General features: G+C 39.3%; 1 protein-coding gene across 3 annotated transcripts in view; it reads right to left on the reverse strand.

Moving 5' to 3' along the window:
- Nucleotides 1-23,659, reverse strand: part of AR (androgen receptor) — a 162,824-nt gene that overhangs the window by 51,429 nt on the left and 87,736 nt on the right. For 2 of the 3 annotated variants that reach the window (XM_060137406.1, XM_060137407.1), the window contains exon 2: nucleotides 21,251-21,402. The exons of the other annotated variant lie outside the window; for it this stretch is intronic. In XM_060137406.1, the coding sequence (XP_059993389.1) occupies nucleotides 21,251-21,402 (152 nt within the window). The remainder of the gene's footprint in view (nucleotides 1-21,250; nucleotides 21,403-23,659) is intronic. 3 annotated transcript variants of the gene reach the window in all.

Consider the following 23,659-nt stretch of genomic DNA (forward strand, 5'->3'; position numbering starts at 1 on the left):
TTAAATAATAATAGAATTTTAAAGACCCTACTTTCAATAAAGGATAAAACAAGTAAGCAGAAGATAAGAAAAGGGAAATCATGAACAACACTATAAAAATTAGACTTAACAAACATCTGTAGAATTCTCCACCCCCAAAACACCATAATGCACATTCTTAAGTGCACATGGAACATCCTCCAGGAGAGAACCTACTTAAGGCCATGAAACAAGTCTCAATACGTCTAAATGGACTGAAATCATACAAAGGATGTTCTCTTATCAAAATAGAATGAAATTAGCAATCAGAAACTTTGAGAAATTCACAAATATGTGAAAGTTAAACAATACAGCCTAAATAATTGTTCAAAGAAGAAATCACAAGGGAAATAAGAAAATACCTTCAGATAAATTGAAATGAAAAAACAACATTCCAAAACTTTTGGAATTCAATAAAAGCTGTGCTTAGAAGGAAATTTATAGTTCTAACTGCTTACATATACATTATTTACAGCTATTGAGAAAGATCTCAAATAAGTAACATAACCTTCTATCTTAAGACACTAGAAAAAGGAGAGTTAAACTAAAAAAGAAGAAAGCAGAAGGAAAAATAATTTAAAAAATAGGACATAAATAAATGAAATAGACAATAGAAAATAAAAGAGAAAATGAACAAAACCAAATCTTGGTTCTTTGGAAAGATCAACAAACTGACAACCTTTTAAGAAATTGACCAAGAGAAAAAAAAAACAGTACTTTTAAATTATGAAAATCAGGAATGAAAGAAGAGATAATACTACTGAAATAAAGATTATTTATTGCATCATCTTTACTGAATGAAATCTTACAGAAATAAAAAAGATTATTTAGGAATACTACAAACAATTATATACCAACAAATTGAGTAACACAGATGAAATGAAAATTACTAGAAAGATACAAACTACCATAACTGACACAAAAATAAATATAAATTCAGAATAGACATATTACAAATAAAGATACTGAATTAGTAATACGACTAATTATAGTAATAAAAATAATAATTCCCCACAAAGAAAAGCCCAGGGACTCATGGCTTTATTACTTAATTCTATCAAATGTTTCAAGAACTAATACCAATTCTTCACAAATACTTCTGAAAAAGAAAATGATGAGGGACACTTTCCAATTGATTTTATGAAGGTATTATTACCCTGGTAACAAAACAAGACAAAAATAGTACAAGAAGAAAACTACAGATCCATTTTCTTATGAATATCGAGGTAATATCTGAACAAAATACTAGCAAACCAAAAAGCAATATATAAAAAGGATTATTCCCCATAACCAAGTGAAATTCACCCCAGAATGTAAGGTTGGTCCAACAAACAAAAATCAATCAATTTAATATAACATTTTAACAGAATTAAAGACAAAAACCACATGTGATCTGAATAGACACAGAAAAAGCATCTGATAAAAATACTTCAACAATCCAGGACTAGAAGGAAACTTTCTCAACCTGATAATGGGTATCTATGGAAAACCCACAGCTAACACCATACTTAATGGTGAAACACTGAAAGCTTTCTGCCTAAGATTGGGAACAAGACAAGGATGTCTGCTCTCACCACTTCTATTCAACATTGTACTGGATGTTCTAGCCAGGGCAATTAGAAAAGAAAAAGAAATAAAAGGCATACAGATTGGAAAAGAAGATGGAAAACTGTCTCTATTCACAGATCGCATTATCTTATATGAAGAAAACTCTAAAAAAATATGCAAAATAACTATTAGAGTTAATAAATGAATTCAGCAAGGATGCAGTATAATAGATCAATATACACATATTAGTTACATTTTTAGACTAGCAATGAGTAATCCAAAATAAAATTAAGAAAACAATTCAATTTACAAAAGTGTCAAAAAGAATAAAGTATTCAGGAATAAATTTAACAAAAGAACTGTGAATCTTGTACATTGAAGACAACAAAACGTAACTGAAAGAAATTAAAGAACAACTAAATAAATGGAAAGACATCTTGTGTTCATGAATTTGAAGACTTAATATTGTTAACATGACAAAACTCCCCACATTGATCTACAGATTCAGTGTAATCTCTATCAAAAACCCAACTGTCACTTTTTCTGAAATTGATGATGTTTTTCAAAAATTTATATGAAAATGCAAGTGTCCTAGAATAGCCAAAATCATCTTGAAAATGAAGGATAAATTTGGAGGACTCACAGTTCCCAATTTCAAACCTTATTACGAAGCTACAGTCATCAAGATGGTGTGCTGGTTTCATAAGAAAATATATATAGTTCAGGGGAATAGAACTGAGAGTTCAGATATAAGCTCATATATTTATGATTAATAGTTTTTCAACAAGGATACTAAAACGACTCTATTAAGAAAGAATACTCTTTTCAACAAATAATGCTGGGACAGCAAGATATCTACATGCAAAAGAATGAAGCTGGACTCTCACCTCACATCATATAAAATAAAAATCAACTCCAAATGGATCACAGACCCGAATGTAACAGTTAAAACTACAAAATTCTCTGAAGAAAGCATAGGTGTAAATGTTTGTGACCTTGGATTAGGCATGAAGTTTTAGATACGACACTAAAACACAAGCAATAAGAGGAAAAAATAGATAAACTGGACTTCATCAAAATTAAAGATTTTGTTCTTTAATAGACACCATCAAAAATGAAAAGACAACTTTACAGAATGGGAGGAAATGTTTGCAAATCACATATCTGATAAGAGACTTGTATCTAGAACTCATAAATAACACAAGTCTGTAGTAAAAAACAAATAATCCAGTCAAAACCTGGGAAAAGATGTGAATAGTTATTTGTCCATAGAAGATACACAAATGCCCAACAACCACGTGAAAAGATGCATAACATCATTAGCCATTAGCTAAACACTAATCAAAACCACAACAAAATACCACTTCATACCCACTAGGATGGGTATAAGAGTACTACTACTACTACTACTACTACTACTAATGTAACATAATAACATGTTGGCAAGGATGTAGAGAAATTCAAACCCTCATACACTGCTGACGGAAATGTGAAATGGTGGAGTCTCTATAACAAACAAGCAAACAAACAAATAAAAGCCTTGGTCCCTCAAAAAGTTAAATGTAGAGTTACCATATAACCTAGCAATTATTATTCAGTCAGAAAAAATAAAATACTAATACATATTAAAACATGGTTTAACCTTGAAAACATTATGCTAAGTGAAAGGATCCAGATACAAACGTCACATATTGTATTGTTCCATTTAGATAAAATGTCTATTATTGACAAATCCACAGAGACAGAAAGTAAATTAGTAGTTGCCAGGGTCTGAGAGGAGGGGAAATTGGGAGTAAGTATCTTTTTGAGATGATGAAAATGTTCTGGAATTAGACAGTGGTGACGTTTGCATGATTTCTTGAACATATTAAAAACCATGAAGTTGCACACTTAAAAAGGGTGACTATTGTGGCATGTGAATTATATCTTAAAAAAAATCCTAGCACGCCTTTTGGTGCCAATAATAGGAGTCAGAAAAGAAAATCAAGACTGCCTTGTAAGTTGTAGTCCAAATGATCTAATTTAAAAGCATGCAGACGTCTTTAAAGACACTCTAAATCATTAATGAAGGCAGGTATACTTTTATAAGGTCCTAAAATCAATTTCATACATTTGTAAGCTGTGGTAACATTAGCAAATCCCTTCCTATACATCATCTCACAACATACCCATGAAGTAGAAAGAGCAAATACCATTAACAGCTTTGCAGATGCAGAAGCACAAGTCCAGAGAGCTTCAGTGACTTGCGTAGGGTCACATGCTAGCTTTCTTTTTCCTAGTAGTGGTTTACTCTGCCATGATGCATGCATAAAGTATACTCTTCTCTAAAATAAAATGAACACTAACTATTCCCAACTTCTCATCTCATTTATGTCATTATCACCCATGTTCTTGCCTCCAGTGACAGCAAGATTCTATTACCTGCAGTGCCATGGGGTGAAATTTCAAAATAGTCCTTTGAAACTGCAACCCCAGTATTTCAAAATGGAGCCTTGAGAGTGGTTAGATACACACTCAGTCCTCCTGCCCCTGTCTCGGCTTTTCAATCATTCCCTTGTGTCATTACCATGTAAAGATATCCAGCAGTGTATGAAATGTGACAGATCATTACAAAATGAAAGAATAGCTGTCTTTATTAGATTGTGAAGGAGACAAGGATAAAACTTACTCCTTTTTGTCATTCCTGTGTCTGGTACATAAAAAATTATCAATTTACATTAGTTGAATGCATAAGTGAATGAATGATTGGTCTTTTAATATTTTGTTGGCCAAGACATCTCCCTGTAATGTGCTTCTTAAGAAAGCAGTCCAGGTCCTAGAAGATCATTAGGGTTTGAAGGCTTCCTAAAAAGAGTAGTTATCTTTCTGGAGTGAAAAGACTCAACAAAGAGATCACTGTAGTTCTATAAATGTTAAGTCTCATTCCTTCCTTCCATAACAGTTATTTGAAATCCTGGTTCCTCTTCAGTCTTAGTGAGTTTGGTGAGGCTGCTTTATGAAATGCTGGCCTGGAGCCTCTTGGATGATGAATAGAAGGGGTCAAGGGAAGCCAGAGGACAAAGCTCAGTTTGTTGCCACCTCACTGTCAGCTCACCACAGTCACTACTGACTCTGGTAGCTTGGGCATCAAGAGAAAACAAAGAAAAGGACCTTGGAAGCAAGTTCTCAAGGTTCCTGTGTTAGCCAGGCAGCAATGCCCGTGAGCTCAAAGCAAGCATATTAAAGGCTGAGAGACGGCTCCGTTGGGGAAAACAGATAAAGTTTTGAGGGTGATGATGAAACTGAAAAAGCCCATGTATTTATAACTTACAACAAATAAATTCATTCCAATAATATCACCACTCCTCCCCAATTTGTATACAGCAGCTTAGGAACCTGCCCTGCTGCCAAATGCCAGATCAAAGTCATGTCTGATGGGGATTAAAACACTAAGCAATGAAACAAGGGCTTGCTTTTAGAGCAAGTTTTGCTTTTGCCATAAACACTGCAACTTATCTGCACAGGCTTTTAGAAACCGTGCAGGTAAGACCCAAAGCTGAGCTGTAATAGGAAGGCAATTCTCATGCCTCTCTTGTCCATTTTCTGGCTACTGCTCACTTGCAGGAAGACAATAATTATCTCTATAGATAAAATTATCTGCCTAGCCCTATATCTTGCAAAAGTAGTTGGACATACTGTCAATCAATTTGGAGGTTATCTTTGCGATAGACTATTTTTGGAGGAATAAAATTCATTTTTGAGGATTTCTGGAAGGTATTTCAAAGAGGTAATCATTCTGGTATGACTGCAGATTAGAGAAGATGTACCTCATGTTAATAAGCTGTTATATAGAAAAGATGCAAATTAAGGAGTAATTTGCATATTAAACTGTTTCTCCTATAGACAACTCTTTGCAAAGTGTTTCCAGGGTGGTCAGAGGCAAGTATTTATATAACATAGGCATGATTGTCTTGAATGATGGTAAGGAGATCCTCTAGAAACTACTACTCATAGGATACTTTGCAATTTACACAGTGTATTCACAAGCATCATTTCCTTTAGCTTTTTCAACCGCTATATTATCTCCATTTTATAGGTGAAGAAACTGAGGCTTAGAGAGGTCAAGTGAATTTCCTAAAGGCTAAATCTACCACATCCTAGCTGCTTTAAACATGCCTGAAGCTAATCAGAAGACGGCTTATCTGCAGGCTCTATTCTCTGTACATATTCCCTGGTAATATTCAGCAAACTTTGGAGTTATATTTCCCAGAACAGTGAGGGTCTCCTTGAAGCAATACACCAATCACATTCTTCTCCAAAGAGGGGTCAGGTTACTCACAGGTGTTCCTAGCAACATGGGTGTCAAATGCTCACAACATCATAAAAGGGTTTGCTATTAACGAGTGACCTTCCTCTTACTGGATATGTGTGTAAATTTTTGTCATTTCCCTAGGACCCCATAGGAGCATAGTGGATGGGTTAACAAAAAAGGAAGAAGGGTTAACAAACAAGGAAGAAGGATTACCAAGTGAAGACTGGGCCACGTTGACATGACTAAAAAAGAGCCACAGGAAGGCATCTAATTCTTGTTGTTTAAGAATTCCTTGGTATCCCAGATTAAACAATAAAGAATTTAGCATTCTTTATTGTTTAATCTGGGATACCAAGGAATAGAATCCTACTTTTATTTTCTATACTGGATTTCCCATTTGTTCTCCCTTAGTATTTACTAATGTGCACTTTGGTGAACGAGAGGTCATCCCTATTGTTTTCTGGGAACCCAAGGAATGTGCTCTATATTTACACTCAAGGTGAAGAGTGGAAGAACACTAGGAACCAGAGTAAGAGAAATTGAGTCCCAAGGGGGACAAGAAATTCTGGCGGACAGAACTGGAAAATGCTGTCTGACTTCTTACAGAGCACCTCTATCCTTAACCCTGCAGGGTTCTATGTTCTGTTCTAACTCAGGAGACCTGTTTTTTTTTTCCCACATAGAATATGCAGTTCTGCAGTAGATCTTGCAGTCTCCACCTGAACAAGAAAACCTGAGTATCTGAAAGCTACAACCCCCAAACCATGTCAGTGAATTCAACCAATAGGTAAAAACTTCCTTCCAATTCCTCAAATGTGCCTACCACCCCTAAAGATCTGTCCATCACAGAGGGCAGTGGCAGCTGGCCTCTATCCTGCATCAGTAATCTTAATCCTGTGAGATAACTGGTGTGCACTTACTTGTATGTGCTGAGTCTGCCATGCTGCCCTGAGTTCTTCTGCCCCTGATAGGTTTCTGATATCCAAATGCCTCATGGTTTTCTGATGTCCACAGAAGCTGGCCTGGACTTGGGCATCCCCTTAGGCCTTGACCCGTACAATTCTATCTAAAATCACCTATTGGTTGCCCAAAACTCAGTCATCTCTCCCTAGTATAAAGTGATATCACAAACCCAACACAAACCCCAAATTCCAAGTCCTGTTAAGTAGGTGAAACCTGTTCATCTCTCACCACAACTCCTCCTCTGCTTCCCTCTTCCCCTTCTGTCCTTTCATCCTACCGAATGCTCAATGCCTTAATTTGACCCCTGGCTCCTGAGAGCTTGCCACTTCGATGCTCTATCTATAAAGTTTCCTATTCTAGATAAGCACCTTATGTTCAGAACTTGTCCTGAATCCCTTATCCCTTTCAAAATTTATGAGGCTGGTGTTCCTATCCTCCAGAATCCTGCCAAGAAACATACTGACAACATATGTCCCAACAGCATTTCTTGATGATGGCTGAATGTGTCCTAGGAAGCAGTCTTCCAAAACAGTCCTACATATGGCAAGTTTCAGACCCTGTGACAGATCATGTGTGGCAAGATACTTTCAAACAGAGACGCTTTTCATAAATTCTTAAATCATAACACTTTATTTTGTCTGTCTATTCAGTCATCTGTCTCCCTCCAATTCCTCGAATGCATCTACCATTCCTAAAGATCTGCACATCACATGCTCGCATCCCCAACCTCTGCTTTTGATCCAGTATTTCCACTGGTGGAAATGGATCCTAAGGAAATTTTTAAAAGAAAAAGAGTAAAAGTAATGTACATGAATGCAACCTAAGTACGTGTAAACAATCTAAACATCCAACAACAGAGGCCTGAGGGGAGATAATAAGACTATAAATTATGTATGACTGAGGGCAAGACCTAAAAGAAATGAAGACACATTTTAGTCATTGTTATATTAATGTAGTAGCCTTTATTAAAAGCTAGGAGTAGAACGTGTTAATCTCCAGATAGATTATGCAATTTCACATGCTTAAGATTGAAGGGTAAGGCCCACTAGGCAACAATACAATCCAGAAGAGAATTCCAATGAATTTAAAATAAAATCATGGTTTCAGCAAAGTGAATCTTCCACTAAGGAGCTCAGTCTAGTAGAGGAAAAAAGATGTGTAAGTACATCACCTAAAGATAAAGCAAGGAGTGGTAAGAACCACAAGAGAAGCACCCATGAAGTGCTGTGGGAGTACGGGAGAGGGTAGAATGCCTTTTTTTTTTTTTTTGCTTTTTTTTAATTTTAACATCTTTATTGGAGTATAATTGCTTTACAATGGTGTGTTAGTTTCTGCTTTATAACAAAGTGAATCAGTTATACATATACATATGTTCCCATATCTTTGCCCTCTTGTGTCTCCCTCCCTCCCACCCTCCCTACCCCACCCCTCTAGGTGGTCACAAAGCACCGAGCTGATCTCCCTGTGCTATGCGGCTGCTTCCCACTAGCTATTTTATGTTTGGTAGTGTATATATGTCCATGCCACTCTCTCACTTTGTCACAGCTTACCCTTCCCCCTCCCCATATCCTCATGGGGTGGAAGCTTCATGGAGGAGCAGGCACTTGAGTGAGGCCTTGAAGGAAGGTGGGACTTAAAAAGCATTTGAGGTAGAGGGATGTAGCCTGAGTAAAGGTGAGGAAAGGGAAAGTGTGGGCATGAGATGGGATAAAGGGATAGTTTAATAGTATAGTTTGATAGTATTTCATCATCCTTCCATGGGAGATAATACTGATCATCCATTTTAGGGATAGAATGAAAAATGGAAAATAACTGACCAAGCCTGAATAAAATTAGATAACACTGGTTTTTATTTTGGGGGTTTGATTTAAATCAATCAGTTTCTCTATTATTCTTAGTAACATTGCTTCTTTTGGTCTTTGATTTAAACCAATCATTTGCTGCACAATCTCTGTCCCATTTTGCACTTATCTCTCTTATGACACTTCTCACAGCAGTATATAATTTTTGTTTCCACATTGATATCCCCCAATAAACTTTGAGAGCTTTGCAAGAAGGACTGTGTATCATTCATCACTGAGTTCGCAGCATCAAGCAGAAGGCCTGGAATATATTAGCCTCACTGTGCACTTATTGGTTTGCTCCCTCTGGACTGAGAGTATGTTTTACTCATCTCTCTCTCCCTAGCACTTAGCACAGGCCTGGCATATAAGATGCGGTATGTTTGTTGAACTCAGATGAATTAGTTCCCTTCCTGTTCCCTTAGTCCTTGAGCCTCAGTTTCCCCATTTGTAAAATAAGGGTAGTAAGGGTATCTACTATCTCATTATGTTGTTGTGAAGATTAAGTAAGCACTTAGTGTAGCGTCTAACACAGAAAATGTTCAGTAAATATTAGCTGCTATAACTATCATCATCATTATTTTCTGTTGTTGATAAGGCTTCCAGACCTGCTCATGCGAACAGTTCCCTCAAACTGTGCCATCCTTGGTCAGTGTTGTCCTTGGGTATGGGAAGCTATGCCTGTAGATTTTTCTCTCCCTTGTCTCATCACACTGCTTCTGCTGCGCTTAAATACCCTGTGTAGTGTAAAACTGTAGCTGACCTTGGAGGGCACGTCCACCAGACTAGAAGCTCCCTGAGGACAGGGCCATCTCATACTCATCTCTAGGTCCACATAGGGCCTCATACAATACATGCGTGTTTAAAAAAATGAATGAGTGGAAGCTACTCACCTCCAGCTCTTCTTCCCTGACACTAGACTATATGAATACAAATGTCTATAATCCAGAGTTCCCTCTAACCAAGGGACAGGTCCCAGGGAGCCCTGTGTTGTCTACCTTTGTACTACCCCTCATAGCTCTAGCTAATTCCTTTTAGGTCTTTGGTAATTGGGAATGAATACATCTGCAAAGCTGCAAAACTATTACAGTCTGAATTATGTCTGAAATATGTCCCATGTCTAAAAATAATTACTACCAAACTATCCATGTAAATAGCAACAGGTGAGTTATTTAATTCATACTTGCATTTCTACAGTGAAATCATGGGACCCCTGGAAACATGCTGAAATTTGACGTGGAGCTGATTTCTCATTTACACATTAAGAGGCATTGTCGAAAGTGTTTGGTTCAGTTTTTTTGAAAGTCTGGCACTATGTAAGAAAACTTCTAGTTGCTTTATCTCACGTAATCCTTAGAATTTCTCTGGTGGTCATCATTATCCCAATTTTAAAAGTGAGAAAACTAAGGCTCACGGAGGACATGTCATTTTCCCAAGATCACAGAGTCAACAAATGTTGGACTCAAATCAAGTCTTTTACCCCTATATCAATAGGGCTTCTGAGTAGAGAACATTTCAATATTTTTGTAGGGCTCACTACATAGGTGACAAATCATTCCACATCTCCAAACCCCTTTCTATTGTTTTCTACATCTATCTCTGCCCCCATGGAAGCATAATCTGGACTTAAACTTGCTAGCTAGTCTTCATGAAATTGCAAAAGAGACAAGAAAATCTCTTTCCGAGTGACATGGGTTACAGAGGAGTTTCTGGGGAGCCATGGAAGCTATAGAGGTGGGGTGGCAGAAGAGGTGCGGTAGGACAGTGGGAAGTAGGAGGCCTTTAATCATAAGCAACACATATGAAGGATCCTGTCTCTATTCTGAAGCTGAGCAGAGCTAAGGGACCTCAAGGACTGGATATCCACTTACTGCTGGGCCCAGGGGGCCTTAGGCAAGATGCTAACCTCCTTTCCCCATTTAGGGTTTTGGACAAGATCTGAGGGTCATTCAGTTAGGACTTAGAGATAAGTAGTATGTTACATGCTGGTTTGGGTTGACTGTTTTGTTTTTTTTTATTTCCTTTATTTTAATTAATTAATTAATTAATTTTATTTATTTTTTAAACATCTTTATTGGAGTATAATTGCTTTACAATGGTGTGTTAGTTTCTGCTTTATAACATAGTGAATCAGCTATACATATACATATATCCCCATATCCCCTCCCTCTTGCATCTCCCTCCCATCCTCCCTATCCCACCCCTCTAGTTGGTCACAAAGCGCCGAGCTGATCTCCCTGTGCTATGCAGCTGCTTCCCACTAGCTATCTATTTTACATTTGGTAGTATACATAAGTGCATGCCACTCTCTCACTTTGTCCCAGCTTACCCTTCTCCCTCCCTGTGTCCTCAAGTCCATTCTCTACGTCTGCATCTTTATTCCTGTCCTGCCCCTAGGTTCTTCAGAACCTTTTTTTTTTTAGATTCCATATATATGTGTTAGCATACGGTATTTGTTTTTCTCCTTCAGACTTGCTTCACTCTGTATGACAGACTCTAGGTCTATCCACCTCACTATAAATAACTCAATTTCATTTCTTTTTATGGCTGAGTAATATTCCATTGTATATATGTGCCACATCTTCTTTATCTATTCATCTGTCGATGGACACTTAGGTTGCTTCCATGTCCTGGCTATTGTAAATAGAGCTGCAATGAACATTGTGGTACATGACTCTTTTTGAATTATGGTTTTCTCAGGGTATGTGCCCAGTAGTGGGATTGCTAGGTCGTATGGTAGTTCTATTTTTAGTTTTTTAAGGAACCTGGTTGGCTGGTTTTTAAAAGGATCAGAATTGAAGAGCAGGCGTGGATGTAGGGATATAAAGCCAATCTGTGGGAGGCAGAATGAATGACGGTACATCACCAGTTTCATTTTATACACAGTGAAGTCACAGGCCATACCAAGGCATTATCCGAGTTTTGAAATAAATGCCCCTCCCTCACAAATAATAAACAAAACAATAACACTACAACCAGACTACATTCCTCCAAGGGGTCCAAAGCACTAAGAGCGTAGGAGACAGCACTCTAGATAAAATAAAGTCCAGCTTGGTTTTAAAAAATATCCATCCGGCTTCAGGAAAAGAAGCCTTAAAATTTTATTTACACAGGTGCTGGTTCAGGTTTCTATTGAATCTGGCCCCAACATACTTTTAAGACACGCCACTGGCTGGATGAGGGAAACCAATCGCTGAAGAATGTGGAAGATAATTTATGACCTCTCTTAGCTTTTCTCCTGGCCTGTGGCTATGGATCTGAATTTACCAGGGAGGTCAGACAAATCTTGTTGCAGGCAAAGATACACAGAGAGCTCTGACACTTTCGAGTCCAAAGCCCAAAACTCAAGAGAGGCGATGAACACATGCTTGCTGGGCTTTCTGGGGAATGTTACTCATAGTGCCCTGAGAGGCCAAGAGGAAAGAGGAAGAGATTGACCTTTGCTATGTTCTTATACAAATGCTATTGGCCCTTCGGATCACCAATTAAGTAACACTGAAGATAAGTGGTTGTTTGAGGACCTTACACCAAACCCAACCCAAAGCCTTCTTTACCAGAGAACTACGATAAATACTATTTGCCATCTCTCCTTTCTGCTACCCAGGGGACACCATAAGTGTATGTGTGCCAATAAACAAGGCTTCACTCCAGTAGAAGGAACCAAAACTTATTGGGCACTGGAGCTGTGTTACATATCATTTAGTTCTTACAATAACCTTGTGATCTATTGCTATCTTCACAGAGGCACAAAGAAGTTAAGTGACTTGCTCAAAGCTGCATATCTATTAAGTCTTGGAGTTAAGGATTGGGTTGTCTATTTTCCAAGGCTGATGCATATAAAGTGAACCACTGGCCAATAGAAACATCTGGAATATCTATAACATTTTAGAGATTTATTGTTAAAGATTTAGTTTTTTATAGATTTATTGCTAAAATATTCAAGATCATTTAGTTCAACACTTTTATTATTTAGATGGAGATTTGAAGTGAAAAGAAGGAATGAGACATGCCTAAGGCCACATAGTAAGTCAATGGCAGAACCAGAGCTCCATTTGGTGCTCTTGCACTGCATCTTATTCCACTACCTAGATAGCAGTGTGCTTCCAAAAAGTCCAGAGAGTAGAGTAGGACAGTGATGTACAGCTCAGCATCGGAGTGGGGGGTGAAGGCATAAAAGGCTAACTGAAGGCTGGTCAAGGGACCTGCTGCATCTGATGAGGTTCCTCTCAACCACTTCTGGACTCCAAAATGTTCCTAAAACAAGCATCCAACTTTCACGCAGCCCTGTCTTTGGCCAGTCTGTTCCTGAAGTCCTGTCTTCCTGAAGTTCACTTCCTACCTTTTGTACTTGGCAAACTATTACGCATCCCTTCAGACCTAAATCAACCCTTAACTCCTCTGTGAAGATTTCTTAAACATTCCAGGTAAAATAACTCATTCTCTTATTCTGTCTGCTCAGTGGATTGTGTACTTACTTCTAGTACAGCACTTATCTTACTCTATTATGTTGGAAACTCTGTGTCATATTCATTCCACAGCCACTAACAAGTTATATGACTTTGGGCAAGTCACTTTAACTCTTCTGTGCCTCAGTTCCCTCATTTGCAAATAGGGCTAATGATAATACCTACATCATAGGGTTATTGTGAGGATGGAATGAGAAAATGTCTACAAAGCAACTAATACATACTGAGTGTTCAATGACTAGTTTTTGTTGTTATCTCTTATCCCAGTGCCTGGTATAGGTCTAGTGTACACAATAAGTAAGCATTGACTGTTTGTTGAATAAATGGATGTTATCTGGGGAAAGTGCCAGTCATCAAATAGCAATTTTAGATATCCCTGCAGTCAAGATAAAGGTTTATTATGCTGCCTTACATAATTCTTGGAGATTCCAAGGCAACAATCTCTGAGGCTCTGCTGATCAGCTGTGAGGCTGGAGAACCCCTCAGACAAGAAACAAGAAATGGCTGGGAGACCCTCATTTCTGCCTTTTATATGTTCTATGAACCTGGAAAAGTCACTTCCTCTCTCTGGGCCTCAGTTTCCTCATCTATAAAATGGCTTGGTCAAATTTTTAGATTTCTGAGTTCTCTTCCTTCAAATTTTAACAGGTTAGCATTTAAAGATCCTGTGATTCCAAGTACTGCAAATCTTTTAAGTCTTTTCATTAAATAACTCATGGCTGAGTCAACTGCCCAGAAAGTGAAAGAACTTGTGAACATGGGACTATAGAAATGTGGTTATCTAACTTAGGGACCTGTAAGAGGCCCACAGTCTCAAGGTTCCATATCCAAGTACCAGAGTGAAATCATGGTCCGTCTACACTATGAGGTGAACCAGGAGAGGAAGGACAATTAAAAATTTAAAACCCTGATAAGGGCTTCCCTGGTGGCACAGTGGTTGAGAGTCCCCCTGCCGATGCAGGGGACATGGGTTCGTGCCCCGGTCCGGGAAGATCCCACATGCCGCGGAGCGGCTGTGCCCGTGAGCCATGGCCGTTGAGCCTATGCGTCCGGAGCCTGTGCTCCACAACGGGAGAGGCCACAACAGTGAGAGGCCCACATACCGCAAAAAATAAATAAATAAATAGATAAAACCCTGATAAAAGAGAAGAAGATTTTGCCTCAATTTTTAGCTCTGTCCTGAAAGACAATATTTTCTGGTTTATGACATCAAAGAGGAGGGGAATGGAGTTCTCTTGCTCCTGGCCCCATGGAAAACATTCTGTGGCACACTTATCTGAGAAGGCTCAAAGCAAAGAGTCAAGGAACCATGATTCTAACATTTGTATCCATACAACCTGTCTCTGAGTTCTTCCCTTAGCTTGGTAGTGAGGAGTAAAATTCTCATGTGCATAGGTGTTAAATCATGCTTCCTGTTCTGTGGTTGTGTGATGAGAGTGAATTAAGAGCTACCAAGCCTGGTTTCATCAGAATCAGAACTTTCCCTCTGAAGAGTAGAAGTTGGCAGAAAGACTATTACTCACATGTCCCTGGCCCTACCTAATGAAGAGTTTTAAGTATTTGGAGCTGTTTTAAGTATTTGGAGCTTTTTTAGGAAGAAAGCTCCCTGTGATATTGGTGCTACTCATTGGCTCCTTGGTTTCTCCCCACAGTACTTAAGTCTTTCGTAAATTCTTTAATTTCTGACTCTATTGTTCCTCTTCACTGTTGTCTTTCTTGTTTGCCTAGGCATTGCACTTTCTTTCTGCTTTAGGTTAGTATGTTTATATATTTGAGGGGTAGCTGTGCTGTAAGAGAGTGACTGCTAGCATTGGACCCAGAAGGCCTGGGTTTACATCCAGATAGTCCACTTACTACCTGTTGATTAACTGAGAAAACCTCAGTTTGCTTACATGGAAAATAAGGAGGATGACATCTTCCTCTGTTCTAGGTGGTTGGGAAGTTCAATGGAAATCGGATATGATAGCTCTTCATCCACTGAAGAAATTTAAAAGTGTCCAGGGCTATGATCACTAAGTTCCTTCAGGTAGGCTCTGTATCTTGAGTATGTGAGCCTAGTATCTCATGTGTAGTAAGGACCCAGCAAATGTATACTGACTGAATGCATGAGTAGATTACCACCAGGCCTGTTCTTATGAAGTACTCAGTAAAATATTGGCACGAGTCTAGCCAGAAGCTGTGGTGATTTCAGTGGGATGTATCAGGAGTCACAACATGGGCTGGAAGCAAATGGACTGAGAATTCTAATCCCTTTGCTCCCTTTATAAAGAATCATTCACCTCCAAGTCCCAGTTTCCTTTTTTGGATAGGAGGAAGTTTCCTTTTCTGTGCTCTCTTCTGACAGGTAAAAAGATTACCTGCCTCCTTGGAATGCTGAGGGCAGTTACCTAGCCATGAAGAGAAGGAGCGTGAACACCTGAAAAATAGGTTCCAGAAGTATGCACACATGACTATTATAACTGAAGAGATTGTTTTTTGAAATAACAGCTTCTCCCAGAATTCAGTTATTATGAGGGACTGTGTGTTTCTTGCCATGGGACTAGACTAGAGATCAGAGAAGTAAGAAATAACTCCTACCTCTGAAGAAAAAGTGGGTCTAACACCCTTGCAAGAGCAACCAACTGCTAAAATCTACCACCCAGAGTTTCACAATTATCAAGAGATTCTGTGAGGGATTAAAAAAGCTTCTGGCTGCAGTATATGGATGGGCTTTAAAAATATAACACACTGGGGAATAATAAGGCAAGGTGGAGTGAGACAATGGACTCAGAAGATCTTACAAGTGACACAGAAATTTCATGTTAATCATTGTTTCATAAGATGCACATGCTATAAATAAGCAGTCACAGGGCACTATAGACGAGCAATGGCAAATTCTTGACATGGCTCCCAAATTGGGCTCTAATAAGAGACTTGGGTGGGCATCAACTGGAATGAGTTACAGAGCTAAATTACTTATTCTGCAAGCCTGTGGTCTAGTCTTGTGATGAGGAGGACCAGAATTAAGCCAGCAAATGTGTAAAGACAAAGAATCATGGGGAAATATATGGTAGATTCATAACTCAGCTGGCCACCTGGGCCTTACTTTCTATGAGACAGAGTTTTTCCATAACGCTTAGTACCAGAGAGTCCCCAAAGCCCTTCCTCTATACCATCTGGGGTATATGTGGTGTCCATCAAAACTCATTCATATATATTTTATAGTTATCCATATGGTTATGGTACAAAAGTCTAAAAAGAAAATGTGTAGAATATTTTCAACTTCTCCTCTGGGTATTGCAAGGGTGAGTGATCTACAAGATCATCAGAAAAAAAGTATCCTCTTGTAGCATTGCTAGATTTGTTTATTTTTCTCCTGTTTAGTGAAAAATGCTCAAGACCTAGATGCCACCAGACCAGGTATTCTAGGCAAGCAAGGGGAACAAACTTTGACTGGCCAACTCAGAAGAATGTTTAAAATTAGATAATCTAGAGAGTTGCTAAGATACCAGGAGACCAGAAAGAGCAAAATTTACTATGCAGATTTGTAAGCACAGGAGCAAGAGTCAACAAACTACAATTCACAAGCCAAATCCAATGTGCTGCTTGTCTTTGTGTGGCTCAAGAACTGAGAATGATTTTTACATTTTAAATGGTTGGAAAAAATAAAAAAATAGTATTTAAAAGCATGTGAAAATTAAATGAAATAGAAATTTCAGTGCCCATAAAGTTTTACTGTAGTACAGTCATACCCATTAGTTTTGTCTAGGTTTGCTTTCATGCTACAAAGGCAGAGTTGAATAGTACAGTCAGAGACCATATAGGCCACAAAGTCTAAAATATTTACTATCTGGCCCTTTATAGAAAAAAGTTTGCTGGCCCCTAATCTAAAGTCTGGTTATGATATTTAAGAAAACCAGAGACAGAGAAAAGATAATAGGAGCTTTGTGAAAAAATCTCTAGGACTCGTGCAATCAGGATCAGTCAACTTCTTGGCCAAAGATACCTGATTAAGGCTCTGTTGAAGTTGCAAGTAGATCCTCCTAGCAGAGTTAACTTGCCCCTGGGAAATGTTCCTCCGAAAGTCAGGGAGTGAAGGGGACACTGATATGCACCAAAAACTCTCTGCAAGACTCCAAACAAGAAGTAACATTCAATTCCACATGAGTTGAGGTGGGAAAGAGTAGATTTAAAGGACAGAAAGAGTTCAATGAGGGTTCACTTACATTTCTTTCCTCACAAAAACCTGGGGCTAGAGAAAGAATCAAAGCCATACTTATATAAAATTTGCCAAGGATACTAAATTGGGACATATTGTAAACATCAGTGAGGATGGTGTAATTCTTTGAGTTCAGAATGTAAACTACAGTTTCAATTTTATGATGTGTACCAAACAGTGCTTCATGTGTACAAAACAAATGGATGTACAATCTCCAATGTTTTACTAGAAAATGTCTGAAAAATAGTAAATTCTTGAGCACATAATGCACATGATGAATTAATTAACCCTCTTTGAAACATGATGAGGTAGAGATGAGGATTCATATCCTGATTTTCCAGATGAGAAAATGGAAAAGAAAGGAAGTTATCCAGCCATGGTCATAATGCCGGGAGAAGAGGGAATCTCAGTCCTGACTTTTAACCCAGCCCATCCACAGTGCACTCTCTCAGCTGGCTCTATTCCCCTCTGAAGATTGATTTTTTTTAAGAGAATGGGAGCTAGGATTCACCATCTTCTAGGAAGGCAACACCAAACATGCATACAGGTATAAATGCATGTGTGTTTGCTGAAATAACAATGATGGTGTTTGGAACTTGCAGAATTGTCACAAAAAGTCTAAGCTGAAAAGGCATTTTAAAAGTATCTAGTTTAACTCCCTTATTTTACAGACAGGGAAAACTGAGGTCCAAAGGGGGAAAAATTCTTATCCAATGTCACACAACTAAACCCCCTCTGAGCCCCTACCCTGCTCATGGATATCACCTTCCTTTGACTTCCTGGTCTTTTTGATAGCATCTAACATGCCTTCCCCTTTTACCTCCCCACTCATCTCACCCACCCACCACTAACTGATTCTCTACATGCCTGTTTCAAACCCACAGACCATCCACTCAAATGCGCTTACACACACACACATACACAAACACATTATTTCACTAAGTTTCCATCAAGCAGATTTTAGTGGTTTTTACCCCCTTGACCTATTACCATTATTTTTTAATCTCAAAATATTCAGATCCTTCCCTGACTAGCCTCACCATCACCCCGAACTCCCAGCATTACTGACAACGAGAAAATGTGGGGCTCTCTTCTCTTCTTCCTCCTCAACAGGAAAACCTGGCTAGATTACAATCGACTCTGTGCCGAGCCTTGCACCAATGACAGCATTAAAGCTTCATGGTTTATGAACTACCAAAGTTAGAAATGGATTTCTGTCTGACATGCCAGGCTTTTAAGTCTTGTACCTGTGCCCAGTCCAGAGATTTCCGAAACCATGAATAAAGTGGTAATCAACACTCTGAATACTCCATCTGAGCTTACTGACAACGACAGACAAATGAGGAAGAAAAGATTTGTGCTCCCACTCCCTCCAAGACAGGTGGAATTCCAAGTTTCAACAAGGAAGATTCACAATCACCTTCAGAAAGGCCATTTGGGCAATAAAGACGCATTGTAAAAAAAAAAAAATCAATAAATGTTCTCTGCAGGTAATAAGACAGCCCCTTGCCTTCAAATAGAGATAATAATGGCAGTAAACTCCAGCTACCAAGCTTTACAGATGGGAGGTGAAAGAACACACCAATAATTGTTTTTTGCTTTGTTTCATGTTTTTTCTTAAACCACATTCTCCTGTCCCTCAAAGGGCTCAGGACTGGAACCTGTGGTTCACATTCCAAAGGAACCAATGGGCTCCATAGTTTTGCAATGAATCCACTGGAGATTTTAATATTTCAAGCAGTTAAGAGCATTTGGCTCCGTGAGTTCATAGAGTCTCATTTTCTCAAATAAAATATCACCAAGTTTCCCTAACAAGTGATTCTAGGGACTGAAGAATTTTGAGACCTTGCTGGATTTCCAAGTGCTCAGTAATATGAGTGATTACCCCTCCCCCCAGCTTCCTTGTTCTCAAATAGTCCAAGATCCACATAATAGCAGAGTTCCTCCCAGGCAGCCCTGCCAGCTGCCCTTCTGCCTGCCTCCCTCCTTCAGCCCTAACTTCCTCAGAAAGCTCCCATGTGGAATAGTTATGACAGAAAAATCTTCCCTTTCACAATATGGTTGATCATTCCCACTGTTTTCGAAAAGCAACAATATCACGACCCAGATTTGTAAAACCCAAAGGCAGCATCAAATACAATCTAATCTATCTGACTATTGAATTTGCTTTTTGCTTGCTTTCTTGAACTCTTTTCTCATATAATATGGCTGCTATTACTGTGGTGCCTGGGCTTACTGACACATTAGCTCTAGATGGGTGCTATGGTTCATTCTCTGCTCTATAGATAGGGCCTACCTGATGACAGGGTATGGGGAAGAGACAGGTTCTCACTGGAGAAGGTGGGGTGATCTGAAGTGTTTGGAGCTACTCCTCATTTCCTTTTCTGACAGCCATTCTTTTGTGAGTACTCTTAAGAAAGGAAGACACTGCTCTCTGTCTCTTTCCAAACTGCCTACGCCTAGGCACTGGTGCCCTGGACTTCATACTGTCCAGTGTAAGCAGTAGTAATGCGCCACTCAAGGCTATGGGTGGAACATGCAGCATATTTTCATTAATACTAAATGCTAGCTGTCTCCTTGTTGCCTGGGGGACTGGAAGAAAACAAAATAGCTTTCCATTTTATAGGTATTCCTGCCATCTGGCTAAAATGGTGAAAAGGTAATCATCATTCCAATTGGCTATCAATAGGGAGGCCAGTTAAAGGGCACACACTTTCTACCTTTTCTCTAGATGCCAAGAACTCTATGGTGCTTCTGCTGTCCTCTGGTGGGTGTCATCATATTCCTGCTGAAAGGTGTGGCCTATATACCTGCCACTTTCAAGACTGTCCTCAGGGATTGTAGCCTTTATATAAGGAAAAGCTGTCTGTTTTGATTCTGAATTGGAACTCAAAACTTCTAGGCCAGTGAGAAGGAAGAAAAAGGTCTTGGCAGGATGTACTTCCTTTGTGGAAAATGGAGGCAGAAGTAAATAGTGGTGTTTAGCAACTGGGTCTGCTCCCAGAGCAGAGTATCTCTGTCTAGAAACTGTTCATCAGTGTCCCTTTGAGAAGAAAGCCCTTAGTACAGGATGTGGAATGAAGTGGATGGGTAGGAGGCTTAAGCCCAGGGGTATTGGGAAGGAAGGAGGCACTAGTATATATAGGAGGTATGGAAGTGTGAGTTCCTCCTGTAAGATGCAGCCTGAGCACCTCTGGGGGCTAAGCAGACATTAATTGTTTTAAGTTAAATAATATTAAGGAGCCAGGGTTTGAGCCCACTTAGCCAAATATAAGCTGCAACTTAGCTTATGGTTCTGGACCAATGGACAGGGACTGAGGACAACTCTCTGGAGAGAATAAAAATGTTTCATCACGTTGGGTCCTTATCTACCTAGGAGCTATTAATGCAAAGAGGCCCCAAGGATGCAGCAGCAGGAGGGAGCAGGTGCATAGACTGATGGTCTGCTGAACAGTGAGAACACTTCCTTTCTGGGGCCGAGGCCAGAAAGCCTTCACGAAGGAACAGTTTCGTATTCACCACAGAGAACAGGCTGGGGATTCAGTTGGGGTTTCTCCACTTCTAACCTCTCTAATAAGGACAATTTTTTCCCTCACTAGGCAGGAGAATGGAACACAAGCAAGGAGGAAATTAAATCTTTTCAAATCATTAATTTTTCTTTCATTCCTAGGACCCACCAAGCTCCAAGCACCAGCTGGGACCACCTTCATTGCCTACATTGCCTATACTACCAAGGCTGCCAAAGCCAGGGGACCAGCAAGTATGAAAACTGACTTCTTTTTTTAAGGCTCTTAGGTTCTTTGAACCAGCCCTGCCAGTTACCTTGTCTCAGAGATGATAAAATCCTGGGTCCTGATAGACTGGTGTCTCTTTTTAGAAGATAAAGCAGAAAGGGAAACAGAAGTTAGTGTCCAAGACCCTTTACCTTCAGCGGCTCTTTTAAAGAAGACTTTGCAGCTTCCACAAGTGAGAGCTCCATAGTGACAGCCAGAAGCTTCATCCCCACAAATTAGGCAGGTCTTCTGGGGTGGAAAGTAATAGTCGATGGGCAGAACATGGTCCTTGGTAGTCTCCAAACTGAAAAGACCCAAGAGGAACAATGCAACACATGTCAGTACTTGACAGAAACAGGAGGGTAGAAGTCTGAAGTCTTCAGCAGTAAAGTGCACATGTAAAATATTATTTATTGCTTAACTGAGTCAGGGCGAAGCTGAATTTTCCTTGGACTTCTCCTAGGGATTATGTATGTAGGGTTTCCTGTCATGTGGACAGAGCCCTTTTGAATCCTGTGAAAGGATGTGAGAAGTTCTCTGGAATCAGCCAATCTCATGGGCTATGTCTACATGAGGGAAGGATGAAGGCAGAAACCTGAGGTTAAGGTCTTTAACTTAAGTTGGTGGTCAGGAAACAATTTCAGAGTAACTAAAGGGTATGTACTCAGCCCTAAGACCTTACCTTATCCAAAGGGAGACCTATGGAAAAACCAGACTAAGCATCAAAGCACTTTGATGTGCTTTGCTCTAGTTCTCTGAGCCTCACTCTCATCTGTAAGTAGGAATAATTATCACCCATCTTACCGAGCTACTTGTGTGAGTGGAGGTATGAATTAAACAAAAGTATAAAAAGCGCTTGAAATGAATACAGAAGTGAGGGATCATGATTAGTATTATCGTACCAGTCTTCTTTGGTCTTTTTTCCATTCCCTCACTTTCTTTAGGAGTCTATCTAAATCACATGTAAATCCACCACCCACATTCTGTAACATAAAGTAGCAGAATCCCTATGCCAGATTTTATTGTGAAATGATGCACAATGATGCTGGAAACCTTTCAGGCAACCATCTCAACACTTAGCCATTAGAATACTCAGGTTCCTTGGGCTAGGATGGAGCTTCACAGGTCACCTAGTTTAACTGCCTATCTCCAAGAGGATCTGTGTCTGTGTCCTTCCAAGTGGACTGAAGGAGAGGGCCAGAAAGCCAATCCTAAAACCTTAATGGAAAGGTAGCTCTTAGTCTCCCATGGTAATTAATTCAAGTTTAAACAAATGGAACATGGTTCGTACTACCCAAAGGTCAATTTTTTCCTCTTCTATGTCCTATGTCTAATCATTAAACAAAACGTAATTAACTTCTTGGGTAAATCTGCCACAGATAGGTGACAACTGCATATTCTCTCATCCACAGGAATGCAGCCAACATTTTTATGAATACTTCTTTCTTACTAAGCAAAGAAAGGAAGGAAAATAAGCCTGTTCACTGTGTTGGGTGATTTCAACTCCTCAAAACAATTCTGTGAGACATTTTTTTCTCATTATTATATCAGATGAAGAAAGTCAGACTCAGAGAAGAAAAGCTCAAAACTATTTGACCTAAGCCCAGGACTCTCTAACTCCAAATCTAACACAATTTCCATTATCCTATTGTCTTCTCAGTACTCACCTTCACTTTCTACCCATGACTCTTTGGTTATACTCAGCACAGTCATCAGAATCCCAAAAGAGAATGAAAGGTTATCCTCCTCTCAATGCTCAGTGAGCAGCCCTGGCAGGGCAAGAGCAAAGAAGGCTTTCACTCAGGCTACATTTGACAAGCACTTTATCTCTAAGACACAAATATTAGCTTTTATTCACATCCCAAGTACAACAGAAAGCACTCAGAAAGTTCTGCTCATATGCAAACCCAGCAGCTGATTATGGCGGCCTATTTCTTCTCCCCATAATCCTTCCCTTTCCTACCTTAACTGGAAAGCCAGCAGGAGTCTGTCCACCAGACCAAGACTAGGAGGGCCACAGGTTCCACAGGAAAAGAGCTCACTTTCCATAAACAAATGGGAGAAAAGCTAAGAATGTCATTCCTTTGGCTAAAAATGTCATTTCCTTGGGTAAAAATTGTGCCCCCATCCTCATTCATGAAACAAAGAGAAGACGCAGAGGCTTTTTGCTATTGTTTCTTTGTTTGTTTTAAGGTGTCTTAATCTTCTTCTTACATTTTATGACTTCTGTAACTAATACAGTTAAAATCTAAAGGACATGTATTAAGGCACTTTATGTGCCAAGCTATTTCATATATATCATCTCATTTAATCTTTATAACAACCCTGCCAGGTAGTTCTGTGTCATCCCTATATTGCAGGAGAGGAAGCTGATGCTCAGGAAAATTAAGTAAACTTGTTCAAGATCACTCCTATAGTAAGTGGAAATGCCAGGTTACCATCTGAGGTAAGTCTGACTACAAAGTGTGGATTTGTTATCAATGGCTAACCATATTATGAGACTGAAGGTCTAGATTAGATAAGTTGATTCAACTCAACTCCTAGCACCTGGCCCTATGGAC

This window comes from Lagenorhynchus albirostris, chromosome X (assembly GCF_949774975.1).
Source record: "Lagenorhynchus albirostris chromosome X, mLagAlb1.1, whole genome shotgun sequence".
Taxonomy (NCBI): domain Eukaryota; kingdom Metazoa; phylum Chordata; class Mammalia; order Artiodactyla; family Delphinidae; genus Lagenorhynchus; species Lagenorhynchus albirostris.